General features: G+C 37.1%; 1 protein-coding gene across 2 annotated transcripts; it reads right to left on the reverse strand.

Annotated features, from left to right (window-relative positions):
• Nucleotides 1–153: 153 nt before the first annotated feature.
• On the reverse strand, nucleotides 154–23,389 carry MRPL47 (mitochondrial ribosomal protein L47). 2 transcript variants are annotated; one of them, XM_024755121.1, is made up of 7 exons: nucleotides 23,238–23,389; nucleotides 20,038–20,189; nucleotides 19,428–19,488; nucleotides 16,458–16,554; nucleotides 4,751–4,881; nucleotides 2,338–2,433; nucleotides 154–485 (listed from the first exon to the last, which is right to left on the reverse strand). In XM_024755121.1, exons 1-7 carry the CDS (start codon nucleotides 23,360–23,362, stop codon nucleotides 362–364), a joined length of 786 nt encoding a protein of 261 aa, XP_024610889.1. In that variant the 5' UTR covers nucleotides 23,363–23,389; the 3' UTR covers nucleotides 154–361. The 2 variants fall into 2 exon arrangements, with proteins under 2 accessions (XP_024610889.1, XP_024610890.1); XM_024755122.1 differs by lacking the exon at nucleotides 20,038–20,189 and having other exon boundaries at nucleotides 23,238–23,327.
• Between the last annotated feature and the right edge of the window lie 81 nt (nucleotides 23,390–23,470).

The raw sequence follows: 23,470 nt of genomic DNA on the forward strand, positions 1-23,470 counted from the left end.
CAGTAGAATCCATAGCCCCTTCATATCTATCTATCTAGTAACAATAGTAGTAAAAAGGTTACCTGAATTCCAAAATTACCTTATTGCCTTTGCTATAGCAGTTATATCACTTTCCCACTCTAAGATACAGGCGATTAAAAGTCTGCTTAGATGTCAGAATTTATAAAATGGGAATTTAATCTGAACTTTATACCTGATTTTGACCACTTCCAGATTTAGCATGCCATAATAACACTTAAAACAGTCGACAGTCATTTGACTAAAAACACAAGTTATTTATAAACCACTTAATATGTATTTACTTTTGTATACAGATTGTAATCCAAGAAGAACAAAATGGTAAATTAAGAGTTCAGATATCTTAGGCAAGACTTGACTTCTGGGCTTCAGAAAGATGTGGAAACTTTTCCTGAAGAAACTTTTCTTTCTTGCTTGCTAAACTTCTCTTCCTTGCTTTGATGCGGGCTTGTTTCTCAGTTCTCAATCTAGGTAAATAAAAGCATAACAGCAATTTATACAAAACTATTTCCCTGTTACTCGGTACTGTCAATATATGTCCAAATCAATCACTTAAAGACCTCAATCATGCCCGTCTCTGTATCAGGTGTGTAATGTATATTATTAAACTTGAATAATCATTGTAAACCTACACAAGTCAAAGATAAACATGAAATCAAAAGCATCTGTAACGCTACACCAATTCTCCTTCCTATTTCCTGACTGGAAAGAAAGAACAGACCTGTGAGCCTCTAACAGACTGGACTTTCTCCTTTATTTTTAGAAATAATGTAGTTTTATTGAATACATTAGATATTTTACATCCTGAGATACGTCCTGAGGTGTTTAGGAATTCCCTAATTTCAAATAGCACTCAGTCTAACATCATTTCCCCACAACTGAGAGAATAAAGCCATGCTAAGAGATGATGCTTAGTGCTAGCTGGACTAGCCACTCTGGGTTTGCCTCTACCTATCAGCATCCCAGGGCATTAGGCCTTTGTGCCTCAGCTAAATTATGTTGACTTATAAGGTCACTTTGGAATTATCAAAATTGCAAATGATAAATTCATGGATGCCTAGCCTCTACTGTACTTAAATTGAAATATAACAATACAGTTAAGAGACAGGTACTGGGACTTCCTGGTGGTGCAGTGATTAAGAATCAACCTGCCAATGCGGGGGACACGGGTTTGAACCCTGGTCCAGGAAGATCCCACATGCCGCGGAGCAACGAAGCCCATGTGCCACAACTACTGAGCCTGTGTTCTAGAGCCTGCGAGCCACAACTACTGAAGCCCACGCACCTAGAGCCCATGCTTCGCAACAAGAGAAGCCACCGCAATAGGAAGCCTGTGCACCGCAACGAAGAAGAGTAGCCCCTGCTTGCTGCAACTAGAGAAAGCCTGCACGCAGCAATGAAGACCCAATGTAGCCAAAAATAAATAAATGTATTTAAAAAAGAATTCTATATTCAGCAAAACTCATTCCAGAGTGAAGGTGAAATACAGGGCTTTATATTAAAAAAAAAAAAAAGGTACTGAATAACTACAATATGCCAGTGCTATGGGGGAGGTCACAGAAATTTGAGATAAGGGTTATATATTTGGATAGAGATAAAAATACATATACAAAACATATAAGCTACTTTATAAATTAAGTATAAAGTAAGACTAAACAAAGTTGAAATCAGATTATGCATTCTATTCATCAGTCTTTGCTCCAACTAAATTTTGGCCATTTAAAAAAAATAAACCCATGTTAAAGGTTTGCTATTCTTAAGAATATTCAGAAGGTTATGCTGCATGTTCTGAAGGTAAGGCTTAAGGTAGTTTCAAAAACAATATATTTAAGGCCTGTAAAAGTGACACTGCATTCATAAATTCTCATACATTAAAGTCACATTATTTACAGCTTCACCTATTACGGCTAAGGGACAAAAGGATCAAATTGCACATTAGGTTTGGAGACAGCGAGGAGGAAAAGCCAGTGCAGTTAATTTCTTCAATTGCTTATTTCATTTCAGCAAGCCCTGCAATAACATGAGCTCACGTTCTATGCAGCGAAGTATTTGGGCCTTCCTTTTAACAATCCAAAAAGATTTAATCATTACTTACACAGAACAGGTTGATGAATAGAAAGACAACAAAACTTTTCAAAGGATATACATTAAAATGTTAACAGTAGCTATTTCTGGATGGTGAAATTACATAAAACTAATTTCTTTTTTTACCTGATTTTTCTAGTTTTTTGACAATGAATATGTATTATTTATATAAAAGCTTAACACACGTCATCTGATGTAACGATACATTTTAGTACTAATGGTACTTGTGCTCACCTGACAAAACGTTCCACATAGGGCATTGCAAAGAATCGTTTTCTATTGTATCTTTTATTTAGGTACCAAGGTATAGGCCACTGCTTGAACTTGTGCCTGCCAAGAAAACAAAAAGGTATCACCCTACAGAAAACATTTAATACATTTTCACTTTTTTACAGAGTTTTAGCCTTCTTTGAACTAAATATGTTTTCAATAAAATGAGATGTAATTGGCTTTTAAAAGATTTAAAAATTTTTATAGCTTAAATATAAGACACTTATGAATCCACTGCAAAATTGCAGATGTTAATATTTTGCAATGTTTGCTTCAGATCACTCTTTTAAAAATATATATATATATATAAAAGTTTAAAGACACAGCTTAAGTTCTCTACTTTCACAATAGCTTCTAGCCATAACCTGGAGTGTATCATTACCAGATATATTTTGTACTTTTACTACATATATATGTGTGTACTAATTTTATATATGTACACACACACATATAATTTGAAACACTGATATTTACATGTATGTTTTGTTTTTAAAATGTAAGTAAATTGCACCAACTGATATAGATATCTATCTATATCTACCTCAACATAACAAAACCTAAAAAATCATAATGCTGAGTAGGAAAAAAGGAAATTGTGAATTCACTGTAACATTTATTTGAAAATACTTCAATTAAAAAAGTAACAGAAGGATTAATTTCAGGGCATATAACCAATCTTCTCTAAAAATCCAGAATTAACCTGTAATGTCAGAAGCCTAAGTTCCGATCTCTTTGTAATTTTGGTATTTAGCATATAATTTGACAGGCAGTGCCACTGGAGCAATGAACCACACTGCTTTAAGCAGAACAGATAAAGGTACTGAATTCCCTCAGTTTATCAGGAATCCCCTCAGTTCGGCAGGATGATAGTCTACCACTATCTTTCAACAACCAAGGGAAAGACACATCCAAAAAGTATTCTCTGACATTACTGCCACATGATTTTTTGTCAGAAAAAAAAATTTAGATGTAATGTTTTGAAGAATCTCTGCATTTAAAAGGCTAATTTAAATATTTTAACATGCAACAGAAAATTAGGGAAAAGGCATTGGAATTATAATGTTTCATTTAATAAGCTACATTGGAAAGATGATGTAACTGCTTTTTTTTTTTTTTTCCTGGCCACGCAACATGTGGGATCTTAGTTCCCAGACCAGGATTTGAACGGGAGCCCCCGCATTGGAAGCGCCACATCTTAACCACTGAACCATCAGGCAAGTCCTGATATAACTGCTTTGTTCCCTACTTTGTTTAACTCCAGGAAAGTTAAAAAGCAAAAATTTTTAAACCTTAATGAGAATAGCACTCTTACAGATTCTAAAATTGACACACATTCTCTCCCGTATCCTCACCCTTTCCTAACTGGCCTCAATTGGATTAATCCCAATAAAGTTTAGTACAAAATAAAATAGATCCAAAAAAAAAAAAGAAAAGAAAAGAAAATAGATCAAAGTTCTTAGGCAGGTGTTTTGGCAATTACTCTCTTTTCTGTACTGGATTACACGGTTACAGACAACACAGCCATTCCCCTAAATTTGGCTCCAAGCAGCCCCATTACCGCAAACTCCATTAAAACAATCTACCAAATGCGTAAGTGCTGTTTTGTAGTGTAATTTCAGGAGTACAGGGAAGGTCTCCAACCACCCAAAATGCCTTCCTCATCTTGCTGACTGATGACAAAAATTTTACTGAACATGCTTCCTTTTGGTAGTTCAACCCAAATGCAAATAAACCCCTGGAAGAGAGAATATACTGGGTCTTCTCAATTACTTATACCTCAGTGTGAATGTTTACTATCACATCCTTTCCCAACGTCTGACAGGACTTTGGAACTGGACATAGGGGACAAGATGCCACAAAGGTGGAAAGATTTAATGAAAATAAACTGTTTATTTTTATTCAAAATTTGGACTAGGGCCTATCCTAATGGCAATGGGAGCAAACTGAGACTGGTTCATGCGGCCTTATTCCTGGAGAGCTTCTTTTTTTAATAGTTCCAGGTTCCAGAAATGGGCAAAGAGGATAGGTGTGTCCTAAAATTAGCTTCATGGAATTTATAACCCTCTAAAATTATATGTGCATATATAACTTTTTCCTGGGGGAAGGATCTATAACTTTCATCAAATTCTTAAAAGGTCATTTGATTCACATAAGATTAAGAACCACTATTATAAAGAACCCATAAATAACTGAATCATGGGAATGGGATGCCTGGCTATCAGATACAGCTACCTTCATTCATATCCTGTAGTTCAAAAGGGGTTTGGGGGCCTCTTTGTATATTAGATACAGCTAATATATCTCATATTCTTAAAAGATGCTGGATGGGGAATGAGGCATGGGACTTCACTCTCATCTTAGAAGAGCCACTATGTACCAGATGATTCTTCCAAAGATGTCTCTTCTCCAAGCACCAGGTCTAGCTTTTTCTTGACCAGTCTGAAGAAGTCTGAGGGCATCTTCCCTTTCCTGGACAACTTTATCTAATGCATCCATGGAATCTACTACCTGAGAAGAGAACAGAAAGATATAATTTCAACAATCACCACATGACAGAATTCCAAAGAAAGAAAACACATAATGACTATGCTACAGAAAACCTATGATGAATCTTTTTGTCAAAGAACCATTCTGTCAAATATTTCCTAAAAATCTTTCTGGCTGGGTATGCATATACATAGGTGTCCGTAATATCACTTTTTATAATTTTTTTTAAGTTTAGTTTCATTTAAATGAAAATCTATTCAGCTCAAATTTCCATATATTACTTTTGTTTGGAGTAGGATACACCTGCATAGATTCCTTTTGGAGACCCAATTTGACTCATCATTTTAAAACTCAGTGAGCTATTAAGAAGTGATTAACAGCTGCTTTTTAAATATTAAAACCTATGTTTTGGCCTTAATTAATTAGTGTGTCCCTAACACTCAGATACAGATATTTTGACCTACTTGGCAGCTGTTGCTATTATAGGGAATGGAATACCAACCTATCCTGATACTAATCTCCAAAGATCCATCAAGACACAAGAAGATACCATTAGAACTTCTATTTTTTATCTCCTTCTTTTAACATTTCTATTATGTTTGACATTGTACATAATATATTGGCTGAGCAATATATATTTATTCAAAAATAAATATTCATACATTGGGGATTGTAATGACAGGTGAGCTAAATTTTTTCATAATTCTAAATCCTGAGAGCCATTTTTAGGTAGTGATATATGTGTATTATCTTAAGCATCATAACAGCTATGAAATACTGTATATAAATACTTGTTCCTTATAAGAAACCTAAAAAGGGGAGGGGTATTAGATTATAAAGATAATTCCCCAGGTAGCTGTGGAACCTAAGAGAGATGTGAAAGCCACATATTTAGATAAACTACTTCATAACCTATATATGCAGCTCACACTCAGCACTTTTATGGCCTACTTAACTCAAAGCCACACTGAATCCTCACACTACATGAATTTCTACAAAATCCTTGAGAAATAAAAGATGGGTAAGAATGACAAATCCCATCTTGAAGACAGACAAACTTAGAAGAGTGAAGAGACCACACCGATCAGGGCCTAATACAAAGCTCTCTGACCCGTAGGAACTCAGTAAACCTGGCTGTTGACTAGTCCTACATTAAAGAGTCTGCCCAAGGTCAGGGCTGAGGTTCCTAACTGAAATCTAATGTTAGCTCACAAAGATAAGAAAATAAATGGCTACCAAGTCCACAGAGTTAACATCCAATTATTCAAGTTCATGCCAACAGATGAGAAAGAAAATCAAAAGTATCAATTAGATACACCCCATTCAAAAAAGCCAACTTCAAAGAGCTTTCTTTTCTAGTTTACAACTTTCCCAGAGCCAAAAGTGTCCTTACATAGTTCCGAAGCTTCAGCTTATATCTTAAATTGAGAATAATTCTTTTAAAACTTTTCTTGATAAATTTTCGTTAGTAGTATGTCACAAAGTGTCACAAAGCACTGAGAAAACTGTATTTGAGGTTAAAAAAAATTATAATCACTTTCAGTTTAAAACTGTTACTATTTTAGATTCTACTAATTCAGAAAGTATAGTACATATGATTTACTGGGCTGAAGTTCACCTCTGAAATATATTTTTTAAAGCAGGGAGAGGGAAAAAAAATAAAAAAATAAAGCAGGGAGAGGGGATAATCTATTATTGAAGTTTAAAAGTCTTATTAGAACAGCACCATTATAGCAAAAGCTTTTTCATCAAATAAAAAATGTGCTACTTATAAACAGCCAATCCACCTAGAAGAGTCTCTAAAGCATAACTTTCCTTAAAAGAAGAGTTGCCAAATATACCTAAAAATAAAGTAACATTACTTTACAAATGTTTTGTAGCAATGAAAACATGTACCACCCAGATCTTAGTTTCTAAATATACCATTCTCCATTCAAAGGAATCAGGGTTCCTCTGTAAAACGGCTGATTCCAGGATTGGGGCGGGAAAAGTACAGGATGAATCCAGAATATCTTGCCGTTCCTCATCAAAGAATGATGAGGACATATAGGCCAGCTTGAAGGGAAAACACACTGGCCAAATCTAGAATGATGATATTAAAGGATTTTAACTCATTGAATAAAATTGGAATGCATGACTCAAGAAAGAAAAGGGAAAGGAAAGGAAAGGAAGACATGGAGAAAAGGAAAAGCCCTTTCTTACGGAAGAAAGCTAACAAATAATGTAGAATGAACAATGAAATTAGAAAATCACCATTTGGCAAACATCACAGTAATAATCACTGATTGAGGCAAAAATCATCATCAATAGATGCTAAAACCAACGAGTCCAAGTTGGAGTGTTTAAAAGATATTTACATGATCTCAATGTAAAGAAAAATTTAGTTACTCTACAGTGGAGAAACCTGACACCAGGCTAACCAAATGACTAATGCTAACAAGTTCAGTAACAGAACAAATCAACATTGCATGCCTCTTCACATGATGCACTGTGAAGAATACAGCATCACTTCTATGATATTCCTGCCAATCATCATGATTATCATGAGAAACATCACAAACCCAAATTGGCCCATCCTCTTCAAAAGTGTCGATGTCATAAAACACAAAGGAAGACTGAGTAATCAGATTCAAGGAGACTCAAGAGACAACACTGAAAACACACCAGCCCGGGGGTTTTTTTGCTATAAAAGGACATGTTGGAATAACTAATGAAATTTCAGTAAGATCTGTAGATTATAGTATCAATGTTAATTTCCTGATTTTGAAAACTGTACAGTGGTTATATAAGGAAATATCCGTGGTTTTTTTGGCAATATACACTAAAGTAGTTATGGGTAAAGGGATATCACATATATAACTTACTCTCAAATAGCTGAGGAAAAATGTAGTTATGTGGAGAGGAGGCAAAGACGGATAAAACAAACGTGGTAAAATACATAGGGAATTTGGGTGAAGGATGCCTCTTTGTATTTTTCTTGTAATTTTTCTGCCAGCCTCATGTTTTATCAAAATAAAGTTTAAAAACCCCAAAATATGATTAAATCAATGTTTATAAAGGCAGAATAACCTTCTCCATAATTAGGGTAAATAATTGAGATTTTATCCAATACCACCTTTGACTCTCTGCAGGAATATCAGGTCTTAATGGTGGTGAGCAGTGTGGGGAAAGAAACCTGAAGCAGCTGAGGTAAGGCAGCAAGACTGAAGCCATTACAAAAAGCTGCGTTCCAATCTCACTGACTACTTACTACGAAACAGAAAAAAATCAATAAAGAGCTGACCCTGAAAGCACTCTATGAAAAAAAGAAACAACCTGATAAATCTAACTAAATAAAACATAAAACCTCTACATGAAAGAAATATCTTAAACATGTACAGCCATGAAAAAAATAATGGCAGATCTTCTGCACTTACTGATACGGAAAAATCTCCAAAATATACTAATAAGTAGAAGATGCAAGTTTCAGAAGAGTATATACTGTATAACCACATTTGTGTAAATAAAAATTATCAGGCACATTTCTACATGCAGAGAAAAATTCTGATGGATAAATAGGCAACACACAGGATTGATTACCTCTAGGAATGGAAATAAAGAACCCAAGTGATTTCTTTTTAATGATGAAGAAAATCTAACCTAAATAATAGTTGACCTTTTTACAGTAATGTGAACATAATATTATTGAGCTACAGCAGGGGAATCAAGATGGCAGAGTAGGGGGAAGTAGAGCTCACCTCCCCCCCAAAAACACATCAAAAATACATCTACATGTGGAACAATTCTCCCAGAAAACTAACTGGAAACTGGCAGAAGATCTCCTACACAACCAAAGCTGCATGAAAGATCTCCATGTAACCAGGTAGAACAGAAAAAAAAAGGGGCATCAGGTCAGGACCTGTGCCCCTGGGAAGGATCTGAAAGGAAGAGAAGGTTCACATGGGCAGACCCTCACTCTAGGGAGGGAGTGATCAACCCACAATCTGGGCACCTCCACCCCAGTCCTGGGGTCCTGCACGAGGAGACAAGCCCCCTTGCCTGGTGGGAAATCCGCTGAGATAGACAGAAGAGCTAGAGAAGCCTAGACTCTACTTGGGAGGAGTGCACACATGCTGGCTTGCTAACAATTAGGTCTGAGAGAGCCTTGTACTGGCAGCTGCTGCCTTGCTGTACTTCCCAATCTGAAGGGGCTAATGCCCCGACCTCGCTCACTCCACACCGTAGCCTGGCATGAGATCAGGGCAAAGATGCAGTCTATTTAGGCAGAGACAGACCAGGGTGCCTGGGATGTGATCTGGGCAGAGCCACAGAGACTATTATCAGTACACACATGGGAACAGTGTCTAGTCAGGCAGACACTGTCAGTGGGCGCATTGGGCACTGGCCACAAGAATGCAAAGCAGCTAAGCGCTAAATCTCAGGCAGACAGGCCCAGGGCAAGAGTACCCAGATAGGCCAGGCTTGGTGTCCCAGAGAGAGCACCCTGGCTCTGCCCTCTCTGTGCAGCTGAGCACTAGATCTGGGGAAGACAGGTCCTGGAGAAGTCTGTCACAGAGGCAGCCAAGATCTCAGGTTGTAGCACAGCCACCTCAATTCCTGCAGACACAATGCCCCAACCTCCACCCTACTCCATGCCACAGCCTTGTACTAGATCTGGAACAAACACAACACAGAAAGTGATAGGACCCTGGGATGCTTCCAGACAGAACCACACAGGTGGTGCACAGGTTTGCTGTGACCACAGGAGCCTCACTTGCTTCAGCAATCACCTCCTTTGGGGCAGAGCAACAGAGACTAATTGAACCTGACCCTCAGGCTTCTACTCCAACAACTGGGGAGCAGACCCCACCCCTGACTGGGCAGTGACAGCTACAGAGCCAAGAGGAAGCCCTGCCTCACATCCAGCACAGACTCTAGACACCAGTCACACCCCCTATCAAGGAAATAATGATGAGTACTCTTAAGAAGGACATGACTGGCATCCAAAACCAGCCCTCACACCAAGAATATTGGACACAGTCTACATAGGGACACTCCCACATAAAAACACCCCTTTAAGACCACAGTAGATAACTGTTTTTCCTAAATTCACAGAGACAGAGAAAGTTTAGTAAACTGAAAAAACAGAGGACTACTCCCAATTTAAAAAAACAAGAGAAATCCCCTGAAAGAACAAATAATAAAATAGACCTCACCAGTCTACAGACCCTGAGTTCAAAATGGAAATAGTAAAAGCAGGGACTTCCCTGGTGGCACAGTGGTTAAGAATCCACCTGCCAATGCAGGGGACACAGGTTCAATCCCTGGTCCGGGAAGATCCCACATGCCGTGGAGCAACTAAGCCCATTGCTCACACACAACTTGTGGCTCACCCACAACTCCTAAGCCTGCACTCTAGAGCCCATGAGCCACAACTACTGAGCCCACGTGCCACAACTACTGAAGTCTGTACACCTACAGCCCATGCTCCACAACAAGAGAAGCCACCGTAATGAGAAGCCCACGCACTGTGATGAAGAGTAGCCCCTGCTTGCCACAACTAGAGAAAGCCCGTGAGCAGCAACGAAGACCCAACACAGCCAAAAATAAATAAATAAACACATAATTTTAAATAAATAAATAAAAGCAGATAAAAATAATAAAAATAAAGATCACTATAACAAGGAACCAGAAGCTTTATAAAGATGAACCAATCAAAATTAGACAATTCAACTGCCAGTATGAAAACCAATCTAGAAGCAATGAATAGCATACTAAATGACGCAGAAGGGACAAATAAGTAATCTGGAAGACAGAATAATGGAAACTACCCAATCAAAATAGCAGACGGAAAGACAAATGAAAAAAATGAAAGCACCACAACAAAGAGTAGCCCCCACTCGCTGCAACTAGAGAAAGTCCTCATGCAGCAACAAAGATACAGCACAGCCAAAAAAAATTTTTTTTAATTTAAAAATAAATAAATAAAAATAATTTTAGGGCTTCCCTGGTGGTGCAGTGATTGAGAGTCCGCCTGCCGATGCAGGGGACACGGGTTCGTGCCCCTGTCTGGGAGGATCCCACATGCCGCGGAGCGGCTGGGCCCGTGAGCCATAGCCGCTGAGCCTGCGCATCTGGAGCCTGTGCTCCGCAACGGGAGAGGCCACAACAGTGAGAGGCCTGCGTACCACAAATAAATAAATGAATAAATAAAAGAATTCAGCAATACTAAACCTACCCTAAAAGAAATACTGAAGGGTCTTCTCTAAATAGAAAAGAAGAAAGACTCTATAGGAAAGGGAAAATCACAGTAGGAAAGGCAAATATATAAAAGGACTGAAAATCATTTAAATAAGCCAGTACATAGGTTAAAAAACAATCAAAGAAATTTTGTAAAAGCAATGGTAACTACAATTAACAGCAAAAGGATAAGCATGAAGATGTAAAACAGGACACCAAAATCACATGTTGGGGAGGGAAGAATAAAAATGTAGATCATTTAGAATGTGTTTGAACTTGTATGATTATCAGCTTAAAGCAACTAGATATAGTTATGGGTCAACATACCATACTTATGATATGGTAACCACATATCAAAAACCTACAATAGATTCACAAAAACAAAAAGAAAGGAACTCAAGAGAATTCCCTGGCAGTCCAGTGGTTAGGACTCTGTGCTTTCACTGCCGAGCACACAGGTTCAATCCTTGGCTGGGGAGATAAGAATCCTGCAAGCCACACAGCGTGGCAAACAAAAAAAAGGAACTCAAGCATACTACAAAAGAAAATAAGCCACAAAAGGAAAAACAAAAAGAAGAAATCAACAAAGAAAAACTATAAAATAACCCCTGGAAAACAAAGATTAAAATGGAAAAAAGTGCATACTAATAAATAATTACTTTAAATGTCTATGGACTAAATGCTCCAATCAAAAGACACAGAGAGGCAGACTGGATTAAAAAACCAAGAACCTACAATATGCTGCCTGAGAGACTCACTTCAGGGTGAAAGACATAGTCTGAAAATGAGGGGATCAAAACAGATATTTTATGCAAATGGAAATGACAAGAAAGTGGGGTAGCAATACTCCTATCAGACAAAATAGACTTTAAAACAAAGGCCATAAAGAAAGACAAAGGACACTATATAATAGGATCAATATAGAAGAGGATATTACACTCGTCAACATATATGCACCCAATATAGCAGCACCTAAATATATAAAATGAATACTAACAGATGTAAAGGGAGAAATGGACAATAATACAATAATTGCAGGAGACTTTAACACCCCACTGACATCAATGGACAGATCATCCAGATAGAAAATCAGTAAGGTAACAGAGGTCCTAAATGACACAACAGACCAGTTGGACTTAATTGACATATGGGACACTACATTAAAAAAAAACAGAATACACATGCATTCAAGCATAATGGAACATTCTCTAGGACAGACCACATACTAGGTCACAAAACAAACCTCAACAAATTTAAGCAGATAGAAATTATCTCAAGCATCTTTTCTGACCATAATGGTATGAAACTAGAAATGCACCACAGTGAGAAAAATGGGAAAAGAACAAACACATGGAAACTAAAGAACATGCTACAAAAAAACCAATGGGTCAATAATGGAATCAAAGAACGAATCAGAAAATACCTCAAGGCAAAAGACAATAACCACCACTGGGATGCCACAAAAGCAGTTCTAAGAGGAAAGTTCATAGCAATACAAGCCTTCCTCATGAAACAAGAAAAATCTCAAATAAACAACCTAAACTACCACCTAAAAGAATTAGAAAAAGAAGAACAAACAAAACCCAAAGTCTGCAGAAGGAAGGAAATAATAAAGATCAGAGAGGAAATAAATAAAATAGAGATCCAATAGAAAAGATCGATAAAACTAAGAGCTGGTTTTTTGAAACATAAACAAAATTAACAAACCTTTAGCCAAGCTTACCCAGAAAAAAGGACCAAAATAAACAAAATAAGAAATGAAAGAGGAGAAATAACAACCAATACCACAGAAATACAAAAAGTCATAAGAGAATACTATGAATAGTTATATGTCAACAAATTGAAAAACCTAGAAGAAATGGAAAAGTTTCTAGAAACATACAGCCTACCAAAAGTGAGTTAAGAAGAAACAGATTATTTGAACAGATCGATCACTAGAAGTGAAATAGAATATGTAATTTAAAAACTCCCTGCAAACAAGAGTCCAGGACCGACTGCTTCACTGAGGAATTCTATCAAACATACAAAGAACTTACACATTTATACCAAACCTTCTCAAACTATTCCAAAAGACTGAAGAGGTGGGAACACTCCCAAAGATATTCTATGAAGCCACCAGTAGCCTGATTGATACCAACACCAGACAAAGACACTACAAAAAAATAGAAAATTACAGGTCAACACCTTTGATGATACAGACACACAAAATTTCAATAAAATATCAGCAAACTAAATCCAGCAATACTTAAAAAGGATCATACACCATGATCATGTTGGATTCACTCCAGGGTCACAAGGATGGTTCAACATAGGCAAATCAATCAATGTGATACACCACATTAACAAAAGGAAAGATAAAAAGCACATGAGCAAGCATCTCAATAGATGCACAAAAAGCATTTGACAAAATTCAACATCCATTCATGTTAAAAGCTCTCACCAAAGTGGGCAGAGAGGGAACATATCTCAACATAATAAAAGCCCTTTATGACAAACCCACAGCCAGCATAATACTCAATGGTGAAAAGCTGAAAGCCTTCCTGCTAAATTCAGGAATAAAGATGCCCACTCTCACCACTTCTTTTCAACGTAGTACGTAGTATTGGACGTCCCAGCCTCAGCAATCAGAAAAGAAAAAGAAATAAAAGGTATCCAAACTGTCACTATTTGCATATGACATGATACTCTATATAGAGAACTCTGAAGTCTCCACACAAGAACTAATAAATGAATTCAGCAAGGTAACAGGATATAAAATTAATATACAGACATCTGTTGCATTTTTTTACACTAAAAATGAAATATCACAAAGTTAAAAAAAATTTTTTTAATTGTGTCAAAAAACAAAGCCTAGGAATAAACTTAATCAAGGTGAAAGACCTATACACTGAAAACTATAAAACACTGATAAAGGAAACTGAAGATGATTCAAAGAAACGAAAAGATACCTTATGCCCTTGGACTGGAAGACATAATACTGTTAAAATAGCCATACTACCCAAAGGAATCTACAGATTTAATGCAACCCCTATCAAAATACTCATGACAGTTTTCACAGAACTAGAACAAATAATCCTAAAATTTATATGGAACCACAAAAGGCCCAGAATTGCCAAAGCAATCCTGAGAAAAAAGGAACAAAGCTGAAGGTACAACCCTTCCAAACTTCAGACTATACTACAAAACTACAGTAATCCAAACACAGTGGCATTGACACAAAAACAGACATATAAATCAATGGAACAGAATAGAGAGTTCAAAAATAAACCCATGCACCCACAGTCAATTAATCTACAACATCAGACTATACTACAAAACTACAGTTATCAAAACACTATGGTACTGGCACAAAGAGATCCATGGAACAGAATAGAGAGCCCAGAAATAAACCCACACACCTATGGTCAATTAATCTTAGACAAAGGAGGCAAGACTATACAATGGAGAAAAGAATCTCCTCAGCAAATGGTGTTGGGAAAGCTGGACAGCCACATGTAAATCAATAAATTAGAACACTCCCTTACGCCATATGAAAAAATAAACTCAAAATGGTTTAAAGGCCTAAATCTAAGACATGACACCATAAAACTCCTAGAAGAGAACACAGACAAAATGTTCTTAGACATAAATCATAGCAATATTTTCTTAGATCAGTCTCCCAAAGCAAAGGAAATAAAAGCAAAAATAAACAAATGGGACATAATCAAAATATAAAAGCTTCTGCATAGCAAAGGAAACCATCAACAAAATGAAAAGACAACATATGGAAGAGGAGAAAATATTTGTAAATGATGTGACTGACAAGAGGTTAATATCCAAAATACACAAACAGCTCATACAACTCAATATTGAAAAAACAAACAACCTAATCAAAAAATGGGCAGAAGACCTAAATAGACATTTCCCCAAAGACATACAGATGGCCAACAGCCACACGAAAAGATGCTCAACATCTCTAATTATTGAAGAAATGCAAATCAAAACCAAATGAGATATCACCTCACACTGGTCAGAATGGCTATCATCAAAATGTCTACAAATAATAAATACTGGAGAAGGTGTGGAGAAAAGGGAACCCTTCTGCACTTTTGGTGGGAATGTAAATTGGTGCAGCCACTACAGAAAATTTTCCTTTAAAAACTAAAAATAGTGCTACCATATGATCCAGCAATCCCACTCCTTGGTATATTTCTGGAAAAAAGAAAAACTCGAATTTGGAAAGATACATGCACCCCAATGTTCACAGCAGCACTATTTACAACAGCCAAGACATGGAAACAACTGAAGGGCCCATGAACAGACAATTGGCTTAGGAAGATGTGGTGTATATATACAAATACATATATATACACACACACGTATATATATACATACATACATACATACACACACACACACACACACACACACACACACACACACACACACTGGAATATTACTCAGACACAATAAAGAATGAAATACTGCCATTTGCAGCAACATGGATGAACCTAGAGAATATTATACTTAGTGAAGTCAGACAGAGAAAGATCAATATCATATGATATCGTTTATATGCTGAATCTAAAAAAAAAAGATACAAATGAATCTATATACAAAACAGAAACAGACTCACAGACATAGAAAAAAAACATATGGTTACCAAAGAGGAGAGGGAGTGGGGGAAGGATAAATTAGGAATATGGAATTAACAGAAACTACTATACATAAAATAGATAAGCAACAAGGATTTACTGCACAGCACAGGGAATTATGTTCAATATCTTGTAATACCTATATTGGAAAACAATCTGGAAAAAAATACATATATATAAAACTGAATCACTATGCTGTACACCTGAAACTAACACAATTTTATAAATTAACTATGCTTTAATTTAAAAACTGTACACTTAAAAAGGTTAAGATGATAAGTTTTGTTATGGGTGTTTTACATCAATTAAAAAAAAAGCATTAAACAAATCTGACCTAGTTGGTACAGAAGTAGCTAAACCAGAACTGGAAATGTAAAATAGTGCAGGTACTTTAGAAAACGGTTGGGCTGTTTCCTAAAATTTCAAACACAGATTTACCAAACAACACAGCAGTTTTACTCCTAGGTATCTACCCAAGATAAATAAAAACATATGTCCACACATATGCTGAGGGCTGTAGGTAGGAATGGGAGTGACTGCAGATGGGCATGAGGTTTCTTTTTGGAGTGATGGAAATGTTCTAAATTAGATAGTAGTGATAGTTGCATAGCTCTGTAATTTTCTAAAAATCAAGCAGAAATAGAAAGAAAGAAATCTACTTGCCAAGAATTATAGGAACCATACACTCACACCTTTTAGCTTTTATCCCACACTCAGCAGTCTCCAGCCTCCCACAAATCTCACCTTTTCTAACCGCTCCGGACTTGGCATTGGCAATCTCTGCCGCTTAGCCTCCTGTTCTAGGGTTAGGAGCATGTTTCTTTCTTTCAGGAGAACATACCTATATCAAAAAACAGAGCTTGTAATGCTATTCTGTGCTTATATTAATAAAACTGTGATTTTTTGACATCAAAATTAATGATCTGTACTCAAAAGTCCTTTAGAATAATCCTTTATATAGAACTATATCTATTCTTACTCGTTTGTTCAATAAATTTTCCATGTGCCACATACTGCATTAAGTGCCAGAAGAGTTACAAAAAAGCATAAAACGTAGTCCCTACATTCCAAGTGGAGAGAGAGGATGGAAGATAAATAACACTTATTCAGTTCCTGTTATACACCAGGCAATGTGCTAAATAAGCACATATATACATTTATTTCACTGAATTCTCACAACAATTCTGAAGTTGGAACTATTTACACATTCTAAATGAAGAAACTAAAGCTAAGAGAAGTAAGGTTTCGGGGGGCACGTGCCTAATTCAAGATTCAAATCCTGAACTCCCTGGGTGGAAAACCCTCCCTCCACAACTGAAATGTGGTGTGGTATACTCAGTGGTATAGACAACAACTACCAGGAGAATTAAGTGGGAGAGATGAGACATTCCTTCTGGCTAAGATGATCAACGAAAGCTTCATAGAGATGGGGTATGTTAGGCTGGAAAGGAAACCAAAGCAAACACAATCAAATCACTGAAATCAAAACACTGAGGTGATAAAGCTCAAGTGTGACTTTTGTGAATAAATAAGTTTGATTGAGAATCAGAGCTGGAAGAAAGGAAAGGAAATAAATGTGGAGGGCAAAGAAAATGAAACAAAGGAATTGGGGTACTTTTGGGTATGGAAGAAGACAATTTGGGGGGAAGGAGTGGCAGAAGATAAACTATTTGGCTTTAGCCAGGATGAATATTGAAACTGCCTTAACTATCCCTTTACAAATAACCAACAATAAACGTGCTTTAAAACAACATATTTTTTACCATGAATCTGTGCTGGTTTAAACATAACACTTCTGACACCAAATGAGGGGTTTTTCTCTCCTGACAGTAACATGTTGTCTTTTCCATCTCCCTGACACTAACTACCTGAAGTCAGAGCCAGATTCCACAGATTTAAGTGTTCAGTCCCACAAGAAAGACTGCCCCCCACTTCAGATGCCAACAGCAATTTCCAGGCCTCCCACATATCTGACTGACCAGCTACAAACTGGGGGTTCCAACAACCTTGTCCATGGGTTTGATAATTTGATACAATAGCTCACAGAATTCAAGAAAGCACTTTACTCTCTTACTGGTTTATTATAAAGGATACAGCTCAGAAACGGCCAGATGGAAGAGATGCACAGGACAAGATACGGGGAAGGGGTGCAAAGTTTCCATGCCTTCTCAAGGCACACCACCCTCCCAGAACTTCCATGTACTTACCAAGCCGGAAGCTCTCCAAACCTAGTTGTTTAGGGTTTATTATGGAGGTGTCATTATGTAGGCATGATTGATTAAATCACTGGCCACTGGTGACTGAACTCGATCTCTAGTCCCTCTCCCTCCCCAAAAGTGGGGGTGGTGGTGAGGCTGAATGCTCTATCTGCTAATCACACCTTGGCCTTTCTGGCAATCAGCCTCTATCCTGAAGCTACACAACAATACCCCCCAGCCCCCACCCCCAAGAGCTGCCTGATTAGAAGACACTCATATCACTCAGGCAATTCCAAGGGATTTAGGAGCTGTGTGTTAAGCGATCAGAGACAAAGAGAAAATATGTATTTCTTATTGTATCACATAAATAAGCCTGTAATATTAGTGGTTTTATAAGCATTTTACAGTTCTTTAATCTGCCATGAAAGATAACCCTTTAAATCAAGGAATAAAACTTTAAATGCCTACTACAGTGCCTGGACAAATAGTAATTATGAGTGAAGGGAGCATGGTGAAAGAACAACAAGATGGGTAAGAAGTGGTATGCACTGCTCCATTTAGACCAGCCAACTGTCACCATGTAAAAATGCAGGTTCAGTGTTGCAACATCACAGGTCTGATTATTTAAGAGGAGCCAGAAATCCTTATTTTTGTGTGAAACTTTCCAATTTTTAAAACACAGCACAGCCCAAACAAACATATCTCTGGGCTAAATATAGTCGATTAATGTAGGGGGATAGGTGGGTCAAAAGGTACAAATTCCCAGTTATAAAAGGAAAAAGTCATGGGGATGTTATATACGGCAATGGTGACTATAGTCAATAATACTGTACTGCATATTTGAAAGTACCTCAGAGAATGGATCTTGAAAATTCTCACCACAAGGAAAAAAACTTTTTGTAACTATGTATGGTGACAGATATTAACTGGACTTATTGTGATCATTTTACAATATATACAAATATTGAACCATTACACTGCACATCTGAAACTAATACAATGTTATGTCAGTTATACTTCAATTTATATATGTACATATACAATGCAAATCTGTCTTCAATCCTCTCAATTCTTTCTAATTTATCAGGAGAATCTGCCAGAAAAACCTACCCAAATTTCCAATTAAGTGCACCCTCCAATACTCTTCCTCAAAGCAACAAAGCTAAAGCATCCAGACCATGCAAAAGGTAATAAAAAGGAAGAAGGCCTAAATGTGACCAACTCATCCCCATTTTGCTTTATTAGTTTCTTGAAATTCTTAGTATAAAAGTGGTAGTATGACTGGTAGCAGTTACAGTAAAATTTCTAAACTCCCAACTACTTAAGAACTCTGATATATCTGTCATAATGTAATTTAACCTCTGTAGTACTTATAAAAATTTTAATGATCTTATATATCACAGAACAGTACTATAAATCACTTTACTTAATTTCTTACATCAGATAAAGTTTATACCTCATTATTATACTATAATTGCTTCAAACACTTAGATGTTAATGTACTCAGTATACTTACCAAAGTTTATGTAAATCTTCATTACTTTTGTTCCTTAATTGCTGACAGGTCCATGAAGCTCCTATTAAAATGATAAATTAATAACATGAAATAATTTTCTAGCTACATGCCCTTTGGCAAATTACTTAACCTCTCTAAACCTGTTTCCTTATCTATAAAATGTGTAATAGCTTTATTATATTATAGTACAATATAAAATTAGGATTTGTGATTAAATTAGATAACACATATGAAAATATTAGTAATGTGACTAGCAATAGCATTCAAAAACTGTTATTATTAGTATAGAATGTACCTTCACAGTCTAATGTCAAAATACTTAGTATCATTATAAATTAATATTCAACTATCTCTAAAAAAATGAAATGTAAAACAAACCCCAAACCGCACTTTAGTTAATTTCAACCTACTCCTCTTCTAAACCTTTTGCCAACCTTCCAAGGAACAGTTAACTCTACTATTATACTGTCCTTCTAATCTTCTCTAATAGACATTCCCAAAGGAAATCAAAAAAGGAAACACTTAAGTAATTCCCAAACTGGATAAATAATCCCAAAATGACAGAGGGTTCAATAAAATTATTTAATATAGGTCAACCCAAATATCTCACCAGATTTCACTTTTTCTTCCCCCCAATTCTTTGGGTCATCAAAAAATTCTTCCAGTCCTCTCCTAGACAATGTGGTATGAAGTAATCTACACTGATGAAAAGATGTGACATTTGGTGTATTCTTAGTCAACAGACAAAGAGAAAACCTGCAACTGAACATATATAAACAAGTGATTCAAGTTTCACAACATTTGGATTTTATAAGCAATAAACGGAATCATTTCCTCATCTACAATGTCAAAAAACCAACTTGGGGTTTCTGCCCAAGAAACGATAAACTCATAAAATGCTTTAGAAATTATTTTTAACATGCCATTATATATGTTGCTATCCTGTAACTTCAGAGCCAATATATTGACATAATTATATATTTTAAAGGTATTTTTAAAATTTTATTTATTTAATTTATTTATTTTTGGCTGCACTGGGTCTCTGTTGCTGTGCACGGGTTTTCTCTAGTTGGCAGTGAGCAGGGGCCACTCTTCGTTGCAGCGCACGGGCTTCCCATTGAGGTGGCCTCTCCTGTTGCAGAGCACGGGCTCCAGGCGCCCAGACCTCAGGAGTTGTGGCTCGCGGGCTCCAGAGCGCAGGCCCAGCAGTTGTGGGGCACGAGCTTAGTTGCTCCACGGCATGTGGGAGCTTCCCGGACCAGGGTTCAAACCCGTGTCCCCTGCCTTGGCAGGCGGATTCCCAACCACTGCGCCACCAGGGAAGCCCGACATAATTATATTTTAAGGTAACATTTTTAAGTCCTTCATATGTGGCTAGTAGGCATATAAGCAGATAAAAACATTCTGAACTTTAATTTTGCAACACATCAGAGACCCCAATGCTTCCTCCTTTAACCCAGTAATTCCACTGAATTTAGAAATTTCAACTAAAGAAATTATCAGAGGGACTCCCCTGGTGGCACAGTGGTTAAGACTCCAAGCTCCCAATGCAGGGGGTCTGGGTCTGGGAACTAGATCCCACATGCATGCTGCAACTAAGAGTTCACATGCCAAAACCAAGGAGCCCACACATGTTACAACTAAGGAGCCCTCGAGCCACAATTAAGAAGCCTGCATGCCACAACTAAGACTTGATGCAACCAAATAAATAAAAAATAAAATTTTTTAAAAAAAGACAAATTATCATAGATGGGAATTGATAAATCAAAGTGTCTATTGTGGTGATCATTTTGTAATGTATAAAAATATAGAATCACTATGTTGTACACCTGAAACTAATAGAATATTTTAAGTCAATTATACTTTTAAAAAGTCTATTAAAGCATTACATATGATATCAAAAAGCTGATAATAATGTAAATGTGCAACTGGGGAATGGTTAAAAACATTATTGTGCATCTGTATGATAATCTATTATGCAGTAATCTAAAAGTCATGTTTATAAAGAATATTTAATGACCTGGAGAAATAAAATACAATAATGAAGTGTATAACAAATGTTGTATTCCTACCTAGAAAAACTTAACGTGAATCTAATCATGAGGAAACAATCAGACAAATCCAAATGAAGGAATATTCTAAAAAGGCTGACCTTATTAAAAATGTCAATATCATGAAAGAGAAAAAACGAACCATTCTGGATTAAAGAAGACTAATGATACACGACAATTAACAGGATAAATGTTCATTGACTGGACTCTGAATTAAAAATTAAGAAAGAAAAATTCCCCAGTGTGATCATTGTAGTATTGTGGTTAAGACAGCGTTCTTGGGACTTCCCTGGTGGCGCAGTCGTTAAGAATCCGCCTGCCAATGCAGGGGACACGGGTTCGAGCCCTGGTCAGGGAAGATCCCACATGCCGCGGAGCAACTAAGCCCGTGTGCCACAACTACTGAGCCTGTGCTCTAGAGCCTGCGAGCCACAACTACTGAGTCCGCATGCTACAACTACTGAAGCCCGCGCACCTAGAGCCCGTGCCCCGCAACAAGAGAAACCACTGCAATGAGAAGCCTGCGCACCACAACAAGTAGTAGCCCCTGCTCGCCGCAACTAGAGAAAGCCCGTGCACAGCAATGAAGACTCAACACAGCCAAAAATAAATTAATTAATTTTTTTAAAAAAGACAATGTTCTTGTTCTTAGGAGATATATGCTGAAGTGTCATGATGTTTGCAATTCTGACATGCCTCAAATAGTTCAGAAAAATAAAGGTATGGATATAAAAAGTATAGAAAATGTGACAAAATGCTGAGGATTGGTTAACATAGGTGCAGAGTATACAGTTATTCTTTGTACTACTTTACAACTTTCCTTTTGGTTTGAAATTTTTTAAAATAAAAAGTTGGAGAAACAAGGGTAGAACACAAAAATGCATATACGTAAATATTATCCTGATTTTATTTTAAAATCTCATGTATGTCTATATATTCAAAGTTAAAAAGAATAAAAGAAAATCTGTTTATCTCTGAATGGTAAAACCATAGTTGATGTTTACTTTCTTCTTCAAAGCACTTTACCCTATTTTCCAAAGTGTCTGTAAATGAACAGATATTTATTCAACAGTAATGATAAAAATCCAGAATTTTTTTTTTAAGGAAAAACGATGATGAGATGGAAGAGACGATTAATTCAAGTTTGCTACTTTTCCAGTTACAACCCCTGAACCTCTGCAAAAAACAAACCAAAAAAATTGCTTATCTCTGAGGTTAATGTAAGTTCACTATATCTGAGAGATGCCCAATAAATGTGCTGGATTCAAGGGCACATACATTACTTCCTTTAAAAAAAAAATGACTACCTTCATTTGGCTACCTTCATTTATTCACTCAACATTTACTGAACAATCTCTTTTTGACAGACTCTGGGCGTACACCCTCCCACCCCTTTTTAAATCCATCCAAATCTGACACAGCCTTCAGTTCCACAGCCAAAAGCTCTTCAGTGAAGTTTTTTCCAACTCACCCAGCCGAACAGGATGCTTCCGCACCTCTAGGTTTAGTTCAACAAATACTGGTTTTCTACAGACCCCACGACTGCCTGGTCCACAGTAGGTGGCAACAAAATGTTTGAGGAAGATACGGAAATGTCGCAGGTGGGGGACTTCTCCAAGGTTACTCACTCCTCACGGAGGTGGGTTCGGGCCCAGCCATCCCAGAGGCCTTTCCATCCCTAAGCGTTTCTCAGTATCTCGCCAACCAAACAAGAACCAAAGTTGGAAAAGTGGACAGACCTACTCCTCACATCACTTACCTTGTGCTAGCAGGGGCCTGAGGACTTATTAACGACCTGGAAGCCTTCAGGGCCGCCGACACTCTCCGGCAGAAAACAGCCAAACTGGCGGCAGCCATTTTTCCGCATAAGTAAGCGAACAGCATTTCCGCCAACGATGATGTCACTTCCGGCGTCTCACGCCGACCGGATGACGAGAACAGGAATTGGCTTTGCCCTCACTCAACATGGCCACTTTCCGGCTTCGCCCTCGT

The sequence above is a fragment of the Neophocaena asiaeorientalis genome, unplaced genomic scaffold (genome assembly GCF_003031525.2).
Source record: "Neophocaena asiaeorientalis asiaeorientalis breed wild unplaced genomic scaffold, Neophocaena_asiaeorientalis_V1.1 scaffold188, whole genome shotgun sequence".
In the NCBI taxonomy this organism is placed as follows: Eukaryota; Metazoa; Chordata; class Mammalia; order Artiodactyla; family Phocoenidae; genus Neophocaena; species Neophocaena asiaeorientalis.

Bases quoted from the DNA above. Each gene is read 5' to 3' on its own strand.
- MRPL47 (XM_024755121.1), bottom strand. From the start codon at position 23,362: ATGCTGTTCGCTTACTTATGCGGAAAAATGGCTGCCGCCAGTTTGGCT. The intron at 19,489-20,037 runs GTGAGATATTTG...TCATTTTAATAG, and splicing joins GGAAGAAAAAGTGAAATCTG to GAGCTTCATGGACCTGTCAG. The intron at 486-2,337 runs GTGAGCACAAGT...TTATTTACCTAG, and splicing joins TATGTGGAACGTTTTGTCAG to ATTGAGAACTGAGAAACAAG.